Source organism: Poecilia reticulata, linkage group LG7 (assembly GCF_000633615.1).
Source record: "Poecilia reticulata strain Guanapo linkage group LG7, Guppy_female_1.0+MT, whole genome shotgun sequence".
Classification (NCBI taxonomy): domain Eukaryota; kingdom Metazoa; phylum Chordata; class Actinopteri; order Cyprinodontiformes; family Poeciliidae; genus Poecilia; species Poecilia reticulata.
In genome coordinates this window covers 24673353-24691897 of record NC_024337.1, presented here as the reverse complement: position 1 = coordinate 24691897, position 18545 = coordinate 24673353, and the positions used below count along the sequence as shown (strand labels likewise).

General features: G+C 39.6%; 4 protein-coding genes across 9 annotated transcripts in view; 2 read left to right on the top strand and 2 right to left on the bottom strand.

Annotated features, from left to right (window-relative positions):
- Positions 1–3807, bottom strand: part of LOC103467457 (cyclin-dependent kinase 17-like) — a 46938-nt gene extending 43131 nt beyond the window's left edge. For 5 of the 6 annotated variants that reach the window (XM_008413852.2, XM_008413853.2, XM_008413856.2 and 2 more), the window contains exon 1: positions 3726–3807. In XM_008413852.2, the coding sequence (XP_008412074.1) occupies positions 3726–3778 (53 nt within the window). In that variant the 5' untranslated portion in view covers positions 3779–3807. Of the gene's footprint in view, positions 1–1951; positions 2301–3725 lie in introns of those variants that run through there. The other variant, XM_008413855.2, reaches the window with a different exon arrangement.
- A 330-nt stretch (positions 3808–4137) lies between these two features.
- On the top strand, positions 4138–13556 carry LOC103467456 (transmembrane prolyl 4-hydroxylase-like). The gene is made up of 9 exons (XM_008413851.2): positions 4138–4531; positions 4866–4947; positions 9267–9463; positions 9597–9687; positions 10637–10799; positions 10897–11082; positions 11247–11337; positions 11435–11558; positions 11759–13556. Exons 1-9 carry the CDS (start codon positions 4163–4165, stop codon positions 11971–11973), a joined length of 1518 nt encoding a protein of 505 aa, XP_008412073.1. The 5' UTR covers positions 4138–4162; the 3' UTR covers positions 11974–13556.
- On the bottom strand, positions 5601–7875 carry LOC103467455 (secreted frizzled-related protein 5). Its single transcript, XM_008413850.2, has 4 exons — positions 7120–7875; positions 6553–6728; positions 6392–6478; positions 5601–6294 (listed from the first exon to the last, which is right to left on the bottom strand). The coding sequence occupies exons 1-4, from the start codon at positions 7647–7649 to the stop codon at positions 5975–5977; spliced, it is 1113 nt and encodes a 370-aa protein (XP_008412072.1). The 5' UTR covers positions 7650–7875; the 3' UTR covers positions 5601–5974.
- A 4056-nt stretch (positions 13557–17612) lies between the features above and the next one.
- Positions 17613–18545, top strand: part of LOC103467459 (sodium- and chloride-dependent creatine transporter 1) — a 17378-nt gene continuing 16445 nt past the window's right edge. The window contains exon 1 of the mRNA XM_008413859.2: positions 17613–18196. Coding sequence (XP_008412081.1) covers positions 18166–18196 — 31 coding nt within the window. The 5' untranslated portion in view covers positions 17613–18165. The remainder of the gene's footprint in view (positions 18197–18545) is intronic.

The following is an 18545-nucleotide window of genomic DNA, read 5'->3' as shown; positions in this document are numbered from 1 at the left end:
TTGATGACTGCAATTATTCTTACTAGATAAAATGATTTGAAGTGAAACTAGATTATGCTCTAAAAGTTAGTTTTGGAGAGTATAAAATATCAACCATTTAATTTTCTTTCTTTCATCAGCCATTTTATGTAGTTGGCAAATGTAACGTTCAATTATTAAATTCTAACACTTTATTGTAATAACAATTCATTTGCAGTGTTCAGTGAACAGCAGCGAACAGTGAGGCTGATATGTTTAATAGACTCCAAAATGAAGGCATATAAACTGACCAGAACTTGGAAATTGTAACAAGATTTACAATTAATAAAGTTTCTGTATTCCAGTAAGAATTTTAGTGTTAAATTTCACTTTTAAGTCGTTTAGCGACAGAGCTGATGAAGCTTTAGAGCTGTGGATGAAACAGAAAATATCGATGTCTGATATAAAACCCTTATATCATGACACATTTTTCTGCTATATCATCCAGCCCAACACTGATGCTAAGCTAAGCTAGCTAAACTTGTGACCCTGAAGCTTTCCTTGTCATTGAACAGCAGATCTTCACTGTAGTTGTAAGGATATGCCGTCTTGTTGGAAAAGATTTTAAAAATGTATACATAGCTATTTCAGTAACATTTTATACTTTAATCACAAACTATGTATGTATATTTTCTTATGTAAGATAAGAAATGAGATGAGCAATATTATATCAAATATAAGTAAGAATTTAAGTAATTTATTTGACTAAGTACATAAGGTATTTAAATTATGTATCTTTTAGCTTTCAAGCGTGTACTCAAAAAACTGATTCAAATAAAGCCAGAGGAAATGTTCAAATTAATTCAATTAAATTCAAACTGCTTGTTTTGTCAGTGTAGTGTACGTTTACAAAAAAATAAATAAATATATCTGATATTAACAACACAAAAAACAATAAAATAGGGATATGTACGAAATTATAATGGAATAAAAACAAAACTCAAAGATTTCAGAAACAGCCACTATTTTGGGATTTCGGGTTCAACATTTTGGAGGTTCATCACAAGGACGAGTCAACTGATGTGAGAGGGATTACTTTCAATCTGTGCATCCCACACTGGGACTGATATCAATAATTTACCGCTAAATGATACTCCCCACTAACTGCAAACATTTTGTTGTTGCTCTGACCCACGCAAACTGCATGATCATACAACCATGGTCGTTTTTGAAGTGTATAAGGGCTTATTACCGATGTTATTGGAAGAACCGCAGGACTGCAGCACTGGACAGCCCGTCACATTTGGAAGCGCATGTCCCGGTGATCTCCGGGTAACATGACATGACCGGAGAAAGCGCGGAACATTCGGAGCAAAGTCGAGAAACCGAACCCATCTCTTCAAGTTTTCACCTTAGCCCAGGCTGGCAGAGATTCCTCTACCTTCCAGGCCTTTAGTGCTTTCGGTCAGTTTCTCTCTCCCCGTGTTTTCCTGACGCAAGTATCCGGGAGAAGGAGAATCAGGCAGGGCAGAGAAAAAGTTACGCTGCCGGCGGCCGAAACAATTCAGGAAACAGGAGCAGGGAAAACCCTGAAGGACTTTGTATTGAAATAGGAAACACTTCACGAAAGTAAAAGAAAAAGTACCGGGAATTTACAAACATAATCCTCCGGGGACTTTGACTGGGTTTGAACTGCTGTACTCACAGTATCGCCATTTATCGAAATCTCTCAGTGGTGCGACTAATTTAAAGCGATTCCCGTTTCTGTTGTGATTTAAGGAGAGAGCACCAAACTATCCGCATTAGAAATACACAACCGCTTACGCAGGGTTACACCATTTCTTTCAGCGAGTCTTAATAATGAGCATACACCTGCAATGTCAGTGAGGGGGAGGGCGACAGAAATGGTTTCTGTGCTTGTTATTTCCACATCATCTTGACTAGTTAAAACTGGCAGTGAGGACAGGGCCCAACATAAACAAACCACACCGACCTGCTCGTGTTCCTGCCGCAGGAGACTATTGTTCCGCTTGTATGTGGTAATCCAGGCAGCAACACTGGGACTGGAGCCACTGCGACAAGTTCCTCCAACTACTTTGCTGTAAAAAAAAAAAAAAAATCCCCAAACTAATCGTTCCCCCGTCCGGTAATTCCTATCCCAGCGTCGGTCGACGTGTGGCAGCGTCCCGTGCCCCGACAAAGTGCATTGTTAATCAGTAATAAACCATAATTCAGGTCAAACTTTGCCTCATATTCAGTGCCGTCCCGTCCGGTGATGATCAGCCATATCGCTGCTGCTGTGTGGATCCCAAGTGGAGGCAGTGGCGTGATCCCGGAAAACACCGCAAGGGGTTTGCGTGCAGTGCCTGCGTGTGTGTGTGTGTGTGTGTGTGTGTGTTTTTAAGGGAGAGTGTGTTAGACCCTTTCACATCCACCCCCACCTCAATCCCTTTTGTCTTAAAAAAGTAGAGTCAGATGGAATAATTTGAGGGGCAACATCACCAAGGGAAATTAGCCTTCATTATCCAAACTGATCTGTATTTAAATGTGCACCTCTGAGAAAATTCGAGTAAATAATGCATGGCAATTATGGGAATTAAGTACTATGATCCAAAACTCGTTTGCTGGCGTTGGGAATAAATAGACAGCAGCTGTCACCTTTCGTCTGCCCAAGTAAAAACCAACTCAAAAGATTTTAAACGTTTGATTGTTTCCCTTCTGTGTTGGTGGTGCACATACAGTATGAATATTTTACATATTTACAGCATACTTTGAACAAGTTGAATGTTTCCCATCTTTTTTTGAAATTGTGTTCTTACACCTGCAATGTGTCGATTGCAACATTTCCTTATTGCTGCTTTTTGTAAAAGAAATAATCTTTATGAGTATCACCCGGCAGCCTCGACATATTACGTCGGGTATCACAAATGACACAGCACAGTTGGGAGTCTCTGACATGTGTTTTTGTCGCCACCTTGCGGCTAAATAAGAGAAGTGTGTTGTGTTTGCATTATTTGATATCTAGAATCAAAAGGTTAAATTTGTCTTCATGATTATATAATAATCATTATTATCATCAATAATGATGTATATTTTTCTTAAACTATTAATATTATTTAATTAATTTCGTCGTCCAGGCTGGGATCTGCAACCTGCAGCTCTAGAAAGGCAAGTGGCTCCTTAGACCTTTCTCAATGACTCTTTGTAACTTTGGATAAAAATGATAAACGACTGACAATTGTTTTTAAATATATATGGATGACAAGTAGTGGTTTTAGCAGCTTTCCCACAACAGAATGACAAGTAACTTGTTTACACACATTTTTCTTGACATGTTGAATCTATATGCCTTTATACATCATTGCTTACGCAGGTCAGCATCCTATGGAATAAAAACGTACCAATTCTCTTTTTGCTAAAGTTTTGTGTTTTTCTTATTGAAGAAACAAAAATAAGATGGTGATTCTTTTAAAAATGACAGCCCATTTCCTACATTAGATATTTTTTTAGAAAAAAAAAATTATACGTTGTCTTTTTTCAAATAGTCATGTATAACATTTGTGGCTCTGATTGGGGTTCATTTAGCGGCACTGAGAGCAAAAATAGCTTTTTAGTTTATACAGGTTGCAGACCTCAGAGCCTTCCACAGAATCACTTAACAAATTGGTACGTGCGTTTCAGAATTCTGCGAAACTTAGAAAAATCAACCAACAATGTTTTCCTTCTGCTAAAATTTAAAATTTAGAGGAAATATCATTTAAACATACCTTGATATTGGGCACTGGCCGGCAGAGGTCGCTAACACTTTACAGGAGCTCATGAACAACGAATATCGCGGACTATCTGTTGTTAGGCAGGTTGTCAGGGGCAGCGCAGCTGTCAGTTAGCTAGAACGGGATTAGGAGCTTTTATATAATGACGACACATGTATTTATTAAAGAAAACGATTGTCACTCCACTTGGTTATTCAATCGACGCTGTCCTGATTCGTCGGGTAACAGTAGCAGACACGATAGTGTCGTTTTTTCTTGAAAAAAAAACCCAGAAGTTTGCAATGGGGCTAACTCTGTAGCTAGCTGAACAGCCCAAGTATGCTAATGTAAATAGCTAGCTAACATTTTACAAGGTAGCTCAAGCCTGGCTGGTTTGTGTTTTTACGTTACACTGTAAACACTTTAAAATAATATCTAACCGTGTGTTGTAAATGATGGATGAAGCTCAAGAAGACTTATTGGAACACGAAGACATCAGCCACAAGCCGTTTTCACCGCCTTACAATATCCCTCCTCTTCGATCTACTCGGCTGCACGTACAGAGAAGCAATGTTTGCTCTCGGGCTTATTTCGTGGTGGTCATGGTCTTCTTCCATGTTTACATCTTGAATGTCATCGCCCTGCTACTCTACGTGCACTACAACAACGGCCCCGGGGATTTAGTAAGTGGAGATGGGGCGTCCCCTGCTCCAGTCATCAACACGGACGGGCGCTTGCCCCAACCTGCTCCATCAGGGAGAGAGTTACATGTGGAGGAATACAGTCAGAGTTTCAGCCTACATCGTATGGAGGGGATACGGGTAAGATCTTTGGTGTAATTTATAAGAACTTAAATGTTCTGATTTGATTCCTCCCAACACTGATCACAAATGTGATATGAGACAGAACTGCTTGAGAGTGAGTATTTTATACACTAAGTACTTACAAGAGAACTGCTAAATCATCAGCAGAGTTCAATGGTAATAGTAATGTTATTTTTCCCAATGGGAAATTATTTTGCAGCATGTCCATATATCAAGCAACACATAGATTACACGTAAATAGGAGGGAAAAAATAGCCCGTATTATTTTGCAGATATATGCATGCAGTTCCTCACTATTTCTACATTAAAACTATGTTCTGTGCCCGTCCAGGTTGGACATGTTCAACATGTGTCTGTAGTACCAGATAGAACGCATGAGATGAGAACACTCAGTCTGAAACCTTTGCTGTTTGGTAAGTAAATTGTAATACTTGAATGAGTCCTGCCATCTGTGAAAAACTCAGTTGCATTATGTGTTGCTATTTAATCACAAAGAGTGGTTCACATGCTTTGATTTGAAAACATCAACTGTCCTGCAGCCATTTGAGGCATCTGCAATGTTAGCAAGATATGCCTGATACAACCAGTTTGACAGAACGCCTAGAAACCCTATAAGAGAGGATACCTTAAGTGTACAAGACAGCTATGAAACACACTGCAAAATGCTTTTCAAAGAAAGGAGTTTCCCCCAAATAACAATAAAATAGAACAGAAAATAATTAAATGTGCCACTTTTGTAGATCCCTAAACAGGATTTTAAGAAAAGTTGTTCTATGTTTAATACTAAGAAGGCAGTGACCATCCAAATTATAATAGACATGAAGTGCTGTTAGGCTCAGAAAAAAAATTATGTGGAAGTTACGTTTCAGATGTAACTGCATTTCCCCATAAGTAAACCTGACGTTTTTTTTAGAAATATGGTTTATTTTGTCAAAAATGGGGAAAACAAAATTAAAGTGGGAGAAACGATGCTGCAATATTTATTTAACAAAATTTATTCCAAAAACACACAGGTTGCATTTTTTTCATAATTCAACAACAACCTTCAGAAATATATACAAAAAGAATGAAACGGATAGAATTTTTGCTTCACCATTATTAATTAGAAAATACAATAAGCAGATTTAGATAGAAAGAAAACTCAATAAGAAAATGAATTAGAAATATATAAACCAGCAACATTAAGTTCAAGTTTATAAACACAGTATTTACATTTTATTTCCTATCATCTTCCCATCATCTTTTATGCTCAGCTTTCATAGTGACAGTTTCTCAATCCTGAATGTACCGTAACTATCTTTTTCAGTCCTAAGCTTCTTTAAATTCCTTTTAAAAAGTCGGACAAATATTTAAAGCTGTAGCTTTATGGCAAGCTTCTAAACTCTATCCGCCCAGGGCGGTTGATCTCACACTCAGAATGTTCTAAGAGTCTGCAAGATGTTAGTTCCTGCACCTGTGACTTTTCCACTTGCGCACAGCTGCAGTGAGGCTTCTGTCTTGTCTTTGCCAAGCGTAAGCCTTATTGACCACCAGGCGCTCCCCCTGGACTGTCCCGGTTACTAGGAAGGTGCCGCCTCTTGGATGCTGTCGGGTCATGTTCCGAACGCATGTGGCATCTCTCTCTAGCCACAGTTCAATGCGTGAGCGAATCTGCCCACCTAGCAGAGACCCGCGCTTTAAGACGTCCAGCTTGGCAGCCAAGGAGAACTGAGATAGACTTACTGGACTATACCTAAGCCTCGTCAGACGCAGCTTCACAACTGGGAGGATAATAGATGAACAGAAATGCAATATTGACTTTTGTTTTCAATAGAAGAAGCAGAGTGTTTTTGTTGGAGGAGACATGTTGACACTCACCAAAATCACTCCTACAGAAGGTCTCCAGTGTCTCTTTTGGGGAGGATGCCTCCTCCAGCTCACAGTCCCGACAGCTTGCCTGAGGCACTGAAACCGTTAAACCAAAAATTGAATAATTGGTTTAATGAAGTCGACTCAATCACACGTGTGCGGTCGCTCACCTCCGCGCGCCCCCGTGTAAGCAGTTGCATTGGTGATGGAGGAGATGCACACGAGGTGGTCTGCAGGATACTGGTCACACCGCAGGATTTCAGGCCAGGGGTAGCCATAGCAACTCATGATTGGCGCACAGCTGTCCCGCACAGATTCACACAAACTTCTGCAGGGGGAGATAAACCTGTTGAAGACGGCACGGAGAGGGAAATGGACAGCAGTGATTAGAAGAAAGATTTTAAATAGATTTAGAAATACACACCACCCAGCTAAAATGTGCTAATGTGATAAAAAGGAGATGATTGTCCTGTGATTAACTAAACTTTCTGTGTGAAACCAGAGCATTTTTTTCTGAGATTAGCACCAATTAGCATAATTTCTGAATTGTGTTATCTGTTGATGACCCCTGTCTGTGTCGGTTGAAAAAAAGTGTTCTTTCTCGTCCTTTGTTTTCCCTCTAGAAACTCTTATTCTAAGGTGCGATTTACAAAAATAAGAACGCCGCAGTCTTTTGGGTCAGTTTTTTTTTTTTTTTTTTGACACATTCTATTCTACTTTGTGGAAACAAAACATACCTGTCTAGGCAGATCGGAGCAAAAAGAGAGCAGAGGAAAATGCGAGCGTCTGGATGGCACTCTCTGGCCAACAGTGGCAGCCAGCTGGCGCTCTGCTGGACAGCCTCAGCTGGGGAATCATGGCCTAGGAGGTTCGGGATGCGCATTGTGTCATAGCCAATGTTGTAGCACAAAGCCATGCTGGAAGGGATTGGCACACATCGAGAAGAGAAGCGGGGATCCCACAGTTTACCGTCGCTTATTAAGTGTGTGGATCTGAAGTTAGACGGAGCTCCAGGCTCTCCCCACGCTTCTCCGTCTTCTGCTGACGCTGCGATTCCTTGCTTTGAAGAAGGAGAATCTCCAAATACATCTTCTTTCCTGCTGTCCACACTTGTCAGGTCTCTGCCCTTGTCCTTAAACACAGATTGAAGCACGTCTTCTGTCCTGATATGTCCGTCCAGCTGTGCTTGACCTCTGCGTAGACTCACCGGTTTGCTGGACCCAGCAAGTATGAGGAGAAGGAGCAAAGAAGCTAACTGGGAGAACATTGTCGTCAGAAAGTTAAAACAGGGCAAGGGGGGGAATCAAGAAGTGACGATGATCTCTTGGTTAAAGTGGAGGAGATGTAGTCAGAATGGATGTATTTATAGTGGGTGGTGAACAGATTTGCATAGAAGCAGAAAAGGGGAGGTGTAGAGTGCTGTAGGAGGTAGGGACGGGGTGCCAGGAGAGAGGTGCATTAATTTATTGAGTAAATTTAATATTGTTTGTCAGATTTGAGGTTTTGTAAGGTGATGTTTTTATAAACAACTTTAAAAAAATTTTTTCTTTACACTTTAAATCAAGGACCATATTCAGTCCTTGGTAGAGAATTTCCTTTACTCTTTCTATAGGCTGCTAGCTTTGACTCAAGGTAGCAGCTTCTCTAATCTTCTCAGATTAGAGAAGATTTCTAATTGGAATAATTTTATGCAACTCTGTACACTGAATGATTAAAATGTCGGCAATATTGGAGACAATGATTTCCTCAGAGCCTGAGATAATTATTGACCAAGTTAACAACAACTGAACTCTGTATGGGCAGCTCTACATGTGTGAGCATGTGCAGAGGATATAAACAAAATGTCCCACTGCGTCGCCATGGCCTGATTCCTGCTCTGACAAGCAGGTCACTTCCTTTCCGGGGGAGAAAGACAGACAGCCATGGGGGGGAGAAGAGGAAGCCTCGGTCCCTCTTCATTCATATCAGTTGTCCAGATTAATGAGGCTTGACTGTACAATGGGGATTAACCAAGGGTACAGTATAAAAGACACGGTTGCCAAACAAGGCTTCTACTGTACAAGCAACCAACCTGCCGGAAGCTCTTTTATCCGAAGGGGTCACGGCAGAGAGACACAGATGGGTTGCAGCAGAGAAAAGGCAAATGATCAAACAGTACATCATAACTAAGTGCATTTAGTAATAATACGCATGTTTAAGACTCGACTGCCAATCAGTCTGGAGAAGATTTTTAAAATTAGAACAGATAGAAAAAAAAATTTTTTGCCTTTATTTTGCCTTCATTTAATGAATGAAGGCAAAATGAGAGCGAGCATAGCAGATTCAAATTGTGTTCCTGCATTATGGTAATTGATTTTAGCATTTTCTAATTCCTTGACACCGGTACTTCCTTTCTCTATGTTGCCACTCATTAAAGCTGCCTGAGGGACAGGCTATACCACAAGTGGCTCAATGTAGACAGACTGAGGGGAATAACCTGCACTCGTTAGATGCACAGTTCATTTACTCCTTATGCCTTATAGGAGGACCTTCATGTAAATATTCTGAAATAGTCTGATATTTACTGTACCTTCCTACCTTTTGTTTTTTGTTGTTTTGTTTTGTTGTTTTTTTACATTATGTGCCAAAATAAAACTTATTTAGAGATATAAATATATGGCATAAACTGCTTTAGTCAGATCAGAATGTAGCAATTGTAGTAAAAGGTGAGGCGGTAAATGCAAATGAGCAGCACATTTTCAGCGTTTACGTTGCGAAAAACTTTGAAACCGTGTGTTTTCCCCTCCATATGCTCTGCTTTGTGTTGGTCTTTCACATCAAATTTGTGGTGTGTGTGTGTGTTGCCTGACACCATTTATTGATGTGTTTTCATGTTTTTCCACAGAGATCCCTGGTTTCCTATCGGAGGAGGAGTGCCGTGTGGTGGTGCAGTTGGCCCAACTCAAAGGTCTGATGGACAGCCAGGCAGCAACACCTAGCCAAGATCAAGCAGAGTTAAACCAGCCGCTGCTTTCTCTGAGCACGGAAGAGATCTTCAGTCTGTTGGACCTGAACCAAGACGGATTTCTTCAGAAGCAGGAGGTATCCTCAGGATAACAGCACACCCACATTCAGATGCAGGAGGAGTACACATTTCTAAAATGAAAATTATGAATTGTAAATTTATGATTTGCCTTTTTTTGCTAAAAGACAAGTGATTTTGTTTCCCTTCTAGATTGTGAGTCATTCTCGTTCTCGAGATGGGACGTGGTTAAGCCCTGATAACTTACGGCAAATACTGACTGGCCTGGAAGCCTCTCCAACAGGTTAGTCCTTCTGTAATTCTTGTGCATATTTCTAAGTGCTCTGGCTGATAGTAGAGAAAAAGCTGGATTGCTATGCAAAATGGAAAGGTCTGAAATTTGATAGAAGTATGTTTCATGTCTGGATAATTATGAGGAAAGATAATAAGTGCTAATAAGTGAACATTTGTTTCCAGATTTTCTTTCCACTCATCCACTCTCTTACAGTGTGTGTTTATTTCAAAACCTGACCTCATGTTGGGTTTTTTTTGTTTGGGCTTTAAAAATATTGAGAACTCTGGATATTTTAATTTGAAAAATATGCAGGTTTGTTGTAAAAATATGTAGAAACCTTAAAAACTTAATAATGTTGATTCATTTTGAGAACTTAAGTTGGCCTTTCTCTAGGTGCGTGATAGGATCTCTGGATACATTTTCAGGATTCTTGAAATTAGTCTGTGTGTGTGTATGTGTGTGTGGTCCCTGCTTTTGTTCTGGTAAAGACACTGTAAATAGCTGACTTGTGGCTGCGGTTGCGTGCGAGTGTTTGTGAATGTTAAGGCAGGAAGAGGGGTGTCACCATTTTGACCCGATACCATTGTGCCAGGCGTTCTCCACATCCGGACGGGCCTCGTCCTATCTCATTAAAACCCAATTGTCTGCCAGGCCTTTCACTTAATTTTCCCCCGGATACCCTGTATTCCCCAGCTCCCTTGTTTTCTAGTCACCTCTGCTCTGGCACCCCAGAGCTATTGTTGCGACTGGGACACGGGTCTCCCAGGGGAACTCAGGACAATTTTAGCTGGAAGAATAAGCACATGGCTAAACAAAGAAGAAATGACTAAAAACCAGGACCCAGAAAGGTTTTTCACTAAACAGGAATTCAAAAATTCATTCCACTGAACTGGAATCACAACCCTGCATACTGGAAGACTCGTTTAATGAGACCTCCACTTTTCTATGTGCCTTGCAGGAATACTGACACTCGGAGAGTTTCGGCGGGTTTATGATGTGTCCCAGCGTCCACGGCAACAGCGAAGCGGGAGCCTGCACAGTCACTTTAAGCAGAGAAACAGACATACATGGCTCTTTCAGGGGTCGGGATCTCACCGTGTTCTGCAAACCCTCAGGAAAAGGTCCATGTCCCTCCACACTTCCCCCATTTGGTTTCACACATACAGCTTGTATTAAAGTGGAGCACTTTTCTTTTGTTTCCTCCTGTCTCCTACTCAGAGTAATCGCTCTGACTCGTCTGCCCTCTGCACTTCTGGAACTAAGTGAGCCACTGCAGGTCTCCCGCTACGAGCATGGAGACTTCACCAACGCTCACTACGATAGCAGCTCGTCTCAGTCAGAGACCATCTGTGCACACACACGGCTGGCAGGAAACACGTCTGCTCTCACAGAGGTCTCCTGCAGGTATGCAGCTTCTCGCACACTATCCTTTTCACGTTCTGTTTGCGTCTCAGATCTGGATTTGCTCTTTGACTTTCAAAATTTTGCTTTTTCCACAAACTGAGCCACTAAGGAGTCAGTGCTCCTTTTCTTCTGTTTTATTTGTTTGTTTGCTTGTTTCTCTTCAGGTATTTGACGGTGTTATTTTACCTCAGCTCTGTTGAGGACGGTGGTGAAAGTACCTTTCCTGTGGCGGACAATCGTACTTACGACGAGCAGGTGAATTTGAATTTGTGAACATCCGTTTGTATGAAGCATTTTTATGGAATGCAGCCAAGCTTACACACCTCAAGTTTATTGATTACATGTATTTTAGGCTCTGGTCCAGGATGGAGTTGATTTGACGGACACTCAACAGGCGTGTGGCAAAGGGAACCTGAGACTGACCCCAACTGCTGGAACAGCTCTCCTCTGGTATAACCATCTCTCTGATGGCAGAGGTAAAGAAAAACAAACAACCTTTTTTATATACATAATCTTAACAGTGTAACCATTAACCCATGTTGCTCATATTTAGACCTGAATCAAAATAGATCCAAATATGAGCATCTTTTTTCATTTCTAGTATCTATGTTGGTGGTAATATAAACCAAAAAGTTTGAGTAAACCGTCTTTGCTGTTGTTTCCTCCATGCTTCCAGGTTGGATGGGCGAGTTAGACGAGTATTCCCTGCATGGTGATTGTCCAGTCAGGCGAGGAGTAAAGTGGGTGGCCAATAGCTGGGTGAATGTGGACCCTGATCACCAGCAGCAGGCTCGCTACCAGAGACTAGTTGCTCAAAGGCATCAAGCCAAGTCTGGTATGGATGAGCACTACCAGTCTCTGTCACACAGCGACCTCCACCTGGATCTATAGCCAGGCTGTGAAACAACATGACACCAAAACATTGATTTGTAAATGTAGTCATTGCGTTTAGTGAGGTCTGACTGACATTTACACAACATCAGATGATGAGGAGGACTTTGCAAAAGTCAGGAGCAGCCTGCATTATTTTATAGATGTCGCTAAAAAGGACCCAGATGTTGTGGTAATTTTAAAATGACAGCATTTTTACTCTAAAAAGTCAGTCCCAAAGAGCTGAAAATTTACATAACACTGAGATCAGCTGATACATAATGCATCTGTGTTCCAGTTTTATGCCTTTGCTCAATTTGTTTCTATTTCCTAAAGCTGTGATCAGCAGACGCTAATCATCTGCTTTAAGTCATATCAAAATCCTAATTTCTTCATCACTTGGCCAGTTTCTTCAGATTCTTTTAAAGCCACAACGTATTAAGTGAAGTTATGCAATAATTTAGCCAAGATCAGTTTTTGTTAGATTTTTATTTTTTTACTTTTAACAGCAAAAGACAGTTTATTATTGATTCTCAGTCAAATTGTTTGTGTAGGCACAGCACTAGGTTTAGTATGAATCATTTGTTCTTTCATGATTCATAGGTTAATGTTGTTTGGATTACCGAGCTGAAAAGACATTCCTTTGACACATTTTAAGTACAAGAATTGAACAGAAATATATTTAAATTTGATGTTGTTAAAGAATTGTGAAAATCTCAAGACCACTTCAGTTTCATACAAGCAGGTCGGGCCTTTAAGTGCGAAATGTAAGCGATAAAGGCAGGCTCTAGACTTTTGCATCGTTCTTAGTCGATATGATAATTGCACATAACACATATCTCTTTTCATAAAATATCATGATTTTAATATTGACGGGGCCAATTCCCTAGAATTTAATTTAGAATTCATAAGAAACATTATCCAGAAATTTAAGAGTGTAAATGTTTCTAACCTAAACCGCACCTTAAAGATATATAACCGATGTAGAGCGATAGCTATTTCTAAACAAAATGAGGGGAGATGCAAAAACATTCTGTCAAATATAAGACATAAGCCAGCTAGTGTGCATTTTGTTTTGGTTTGTGAGGCTTCTGCCCCTGCTTCAGGTAATTCTTATTTATTTTCTTATTTATTGCTTTGAAATTGAAGCCTTTTGTTAGAAGTTACCACCATGCTCATTTGTGAATGTGTTTCCTGATGGAAAATGTTTCTCAGATCTTTTCTTTTAGCTCTGTTCTTCATATCTATGTCCAGAGTTAATCATCTGTTACATTGAAGTGTAATAAGACTTTGTCGTCATCCTGTGAAACCAGGAGTCAGGATTAAAATGGGCTGGACAGAATAATACACAGACAGTCCTTCAGGTAAAAGACAAAAATGTAGGTCTTTGATATGTTTTGCTGAGTGTTTTTTTTTCCCACACACAAATAATATATTTATTGTCTCAGACTATTTATTTATTTATTTATTACCACAATTTATTAATTTTATTTAAAGACATGGGTATTTATAAATGGTTGACATTGCACTCAATCTGTAAGTGTGTTGTACTACTTGTGTGTGTTGAGATATTAACTGTATAAAGCAATGTTTTATTAACAGAATTTGAGCGGTTTGTTTTGTGATGCTGTAGATCCACATTTTGGCCACTAGATGTCATCCAACATTCTTTTGTCCCACGAATCTGAGGCATGAAACGAAACTAATTTAGATGAAGATTAAAACCCACAATTAATACAATTTAAAGTCACTTTTTAAATTAAACTCTGTTATACAGACATATATTTGCAGAAGTTACCCATAATTTTTGAGTTATATTGTAACACTTTATTTGAAGGGGGTGAATAAGACTGACATGACACTGTCATGAACATGAGTAAGTCTTCATGAATATTAATAACCATACCATACCAACTTTATTTATAAAGCACTTTAAAACAACCACAGCTGATACAAAGTGCTGTACATTAAAACACAGCATAATAAAAAAAAATAAAAATAAAAACTCTTACAGTTTAAAAACAAAAACATACACTCTAAAACTAGATCCCGCAGGAGTTAAAAGCCAAGTAAAATAAATGGGTTTTAAGACGAACTTTAAAAGTGGACAGTGAAGGGGCCTCTCTGACCTGCAAAGGCAAGTCATTCCATAACTTGGGACCTATGACAGAGAAAGCCCTGTCCCSTCTGAGCTTCCTCCTGGATCTTGGTACCTCCAAGAGCAGCTGATCTGCTGACCTGAGAGACCGATAAGGTACGTAGGGGTGAAGAAGCTCAGAGAGGTAAGCCGGGGCAAGATTATGCAGTGATTTAAAAACAAACAAAATAATTTTAAAATGAATCCTAAAATATACAGGCAGCCAGTGAAGTGAGGCCAGGACAGGGGTCACATGCTCCCTCTTCCGAGTTCCTGTCAAAAGTCTAGCAGCTGCATTCTGAACCAGCTGCAGACGTGAGAGCAGCGACTGACTGACTCCCAGATAAAGTGCGTTACAGTAATCCAGTCGAGTCGAGATAAAAGCGTGGATCACTGTTTCAAAATGTTGCCTGGAAAGAAAAGATTTCACTGATATTTTCACTGATAAATGATAAAAGCTGGACTTAACCACGGCTCTGATTTGGCTGTCCAATTTAAAATCACTGTCCACCTTAAAACCAAGGTCCGTAATAACATGTTTAAAATATACCTCCAAAGGTCCAAGGTCAACAGAGGAGGACTCAGAGGAGCCACTGGGTCCAAACACAATCACCTCTGTTTTGTTTTCATTACAATTTAAAAAGTTCAAGGCCAACCAAGATTTAATATCACCAAGACATGCCAGGAGATGTTTGATAGAGTGGACATCCTTCTGCTTCATGGGCAAATAAATCTGACAATCATCAGCATAACAATGAAAAGAAATCCCATGTTTCCTAAGGATAGAACCCAGAGGCAGTAAATAAAGTGAGAAAAGCAGTGGGCCCAGAATTGAGCCCTGCGGGACACCATAAGTCATTGAAACAGCAGATGATTCAGAGTCACTAATTTTCACTGAAAATGTTCTCTCCTCTAGGTAAGACTGGAACCATTTAAGAACAGTGCCATCAATACCAACAATGTGGTGTAATCGCGATATTAAAATATTGTGGTCTACAGTATCAAAGGCAGCAGTTAAATCAAGTAAAATCAGAACAACATGGTTACCAGAATCACATGCAAGAAGGATGTCATTAAAAACTCTTATTAAAGCAGCTGTATGCTCCATGGACAATGGTTTTGACAGGAAGACACATTTATGACAATAACTTGTCATAAATGTGTCATTTGGTAAATTATGACACTTTTAATACAAAGTTGACATTATTTAAAATGTCTTTGTTATGACAACTTGACATTAACCAAAAAATAATTACTGATATAAATTTGTTCTAAAAGTATTACTGATTGCACTTTAAAAATTAGGTAACTATGTTATTAAAGGTAAAGTCATAAATATTCATGAAGGCTTATTCATGTTCATGACAAGTGTTATGTCATGTTTATGACAGTGTCATGACAGTCTTATTCACCCCCCTTCAGCAATTATAAGTCAAAATGGTTATCACACTTGACAAACATTATTAACTATCATTATATTGGTTTTAGACATTATTTTTGTCCCTTGCAACATTTATAACTCAAACCCTTTCACTGATCATTTAGGTTTTTAAAATGGAGGTCAAAACCCTACTGGAATTGGTTTCCATCTTAAACTTTGGGCACCTATAATTGTAACCATTGTCTGCTGGAAGACACCATGGCAACATTTAAATGTTTTTTCTATTCATTGCCTCTATGTTACAGGCAATCTCAGTAAAATAGGTATCCCTGAAAAGTTGATGTATTTTAATTCAAATAATAGAGTGAAGCTTGCATACAATAATATATTTTGTTTACATGTTTGTAAATTTTGACAGCAAGTGAAAATCAAAAATATTGTGAAAAATAATGCATACTATTTAAAGCAAAGGCAAAAATATGGTTTTATTAATCAAATGTTACTTAACATCCAAATTATGACCTGCAAAGTCCAGTGCAGAACTGCAACAAGGAGGGCAACACAGAAAATGCTATTGCTCAAAACATTTCCTGGATGCTGGGTCCAAATATGTGAATGGGAAGTTGAGTGAAAGAAAAACTCGCAGAAAAGGTCAACAATAACTGCAGCCTTGGGAAAGTTGTATACCAAACCATGTCAAGGATATGAGAGACATTCTAAAGGAATCTTCAGCGCCTGGAGTCAGTGCATCAAGACTTACCACACACACACAAACACACACACACACACACACACACACGCACACACACACACGCACACACACACATGCACACGCGGGCTTTAACTGTCACACTCATGAATCATATGCCAGAAGCCTCTTACCTAGGTTAAGAAAAAGAATGACAGGGCTGTTGCTCAGAAGCCCTATTTTCTAATGAAAATAAGAAATCAGGGTCGTAAAGTGAGGAGGAGGAGGAAGAGTGAAGGACAGAATTCAAGTTGTTGGGGATCCATATCACATTCTGCTGTTGGTCCAGTGTGTTCCAAAAACAGAACTGCCATCTACCATGAAATCTTAGTACACTTGATGCTTCCCTCTGCTGACAAGCTTTATGAATATACTGATTTAATTTTCCAGTCGAACTTGGTACATGATGTAAGATTGTAGTGGAGGAATTTCGATCCACTGTCTCCAGGAAAATTGCGTTAATTGAGACTTATTAGATTGCTTTTGATCATGAATTGTGATCATATTTAAAGTCCTTCCACAGCATTTCAGTCGGCGTTAAGTCCAGACTGACTCAGTCAATACAAAAGACTGATTTGAGAGGTTTTGTTAGATGTTCAGAGGCGGACATATTGCCTCTGAATGCTTTAGCTTATTATCTTTCTGCATAACCCAGCTATACTTGAGCTTATGGCAATGAACTGATAATTTAAGGATTTTCTGCTTAAGAGCATAATTTATGTATCACATCTTCCTGTTGGTATGATGTTCTTTCTTATTGTTAGTTTTATGCCAAATGTAATGGGATAGACACCTTCCAAAGAGTTACACTTTTGCTTTATCACTCTTTCTCAAATGTTTTCTAAAACACTGAATGTGTAATACACAAATATCTGGGGGAAAACATATTAAAAATTACGCCAGCATTCCTTCTTCCAACATTTATGTAAGAATAAACAAACCAAAAAAAAAACTAAAAAACTAATAATTGCACCGAGTTTGCAGGATTAGATCTTTGGCCAGGGTGACCAAAGAAAAACTTAAATGTTTTTTTTTCCCTCTCTCTGCTTATTTTTAAGATAGTTTTAAAGTAGTCAATGATTGGTTTTACTTGATTACGGGTTTAGATACAGTCTAAATAAATCAAGTTCATGTCAAACGGATAATATTGACACTTTCCCTGGGGCCTTGAGATATGGGACCAATTAAAAACAAACAAACCAGACGGCATCAGACAGCGCGCTGTGCCCTTATCCTATCCGCTATCACTTCCATTGATATCAGGTCAAGGACGTAATCAACGCATCTTTGTCGTGACGCTTTCTGGCTGAGGGCTGCTGCTGATGCTGTGCGCGCACAGGAAACTCCCCTCAGCCAATCACGTCAGTCGGCCGGCAGCACGAGGAGGCGGGGGTAGGGTGTCCGCCACAGCTAACGGACCGTCGAGTGGAGCGGATCACATTCTCCGAGCCGTCGAACCGCGGCACCTCGCAGAACAGGGATCATGGACTTCTAACCGAGCTGCTGAATCAAATAATCATACAAATTATTTCCCCTTAGGCGTAGTATCATTTTTCATTGAAGGGGTTATCCATGAGATTCTTCAGGCTTACCTTTAAGTGCTTCGTCGACTGCTTTTGAATCTCCTCCTTGTCAACGGCTCAACTAACCGCGACGCTTTGTGACATTTTTTCCATCTCTTTCGGCTGAGCTGAGGGGTTCCAACGTGTGATATTTTTTTTTTTTTAAAAACTGAATATTTTTTTATTATTTCAGAGAGAAGAAATAACTAACTCAAATAACAACAAGAACAATTGGAGCAGCGTAGCCTACATTGTGGCTACATCTCTCTGTCTCCCCCCTCTGAGCCAGCCGGGCACGTTTTTTTCAAACAAACAGATATTCTTAAAAAACTTGAAAGCTTCCCTCTGCCATAACAAGAACAACCAGCGTCTTTCTTCACTTAACATGTCACCTGAGCTGGAAGAGAACAGCCAAGGTAAGCGTTGCATGGACATCCTGTTTAATGTTATTTATTTATTTTTAACTTTAGAGCTGATTAAACATTTGGCAGACATTTCAACACCTTTAGATAAATGAATGCATCGCTGTTTTCACGTTATTCACCAGGGATCAGACACAACAGCTGAACTCTACCAGCTTCTGCCTTTATTTACATCATGAGACATGACAATAAAAGTGGCACATGCAGCCTCCAGTCACACTGACACTGAACAGTTATCCTCTGAAAGGAGAATTCACTTTATTTCCAATGAAAATCCTCTGTACTTTGTTCCTCAGCTTGGTAAGGCTGATCTCTCTGTTATGCTCCAGCCTTCTTAAAATAG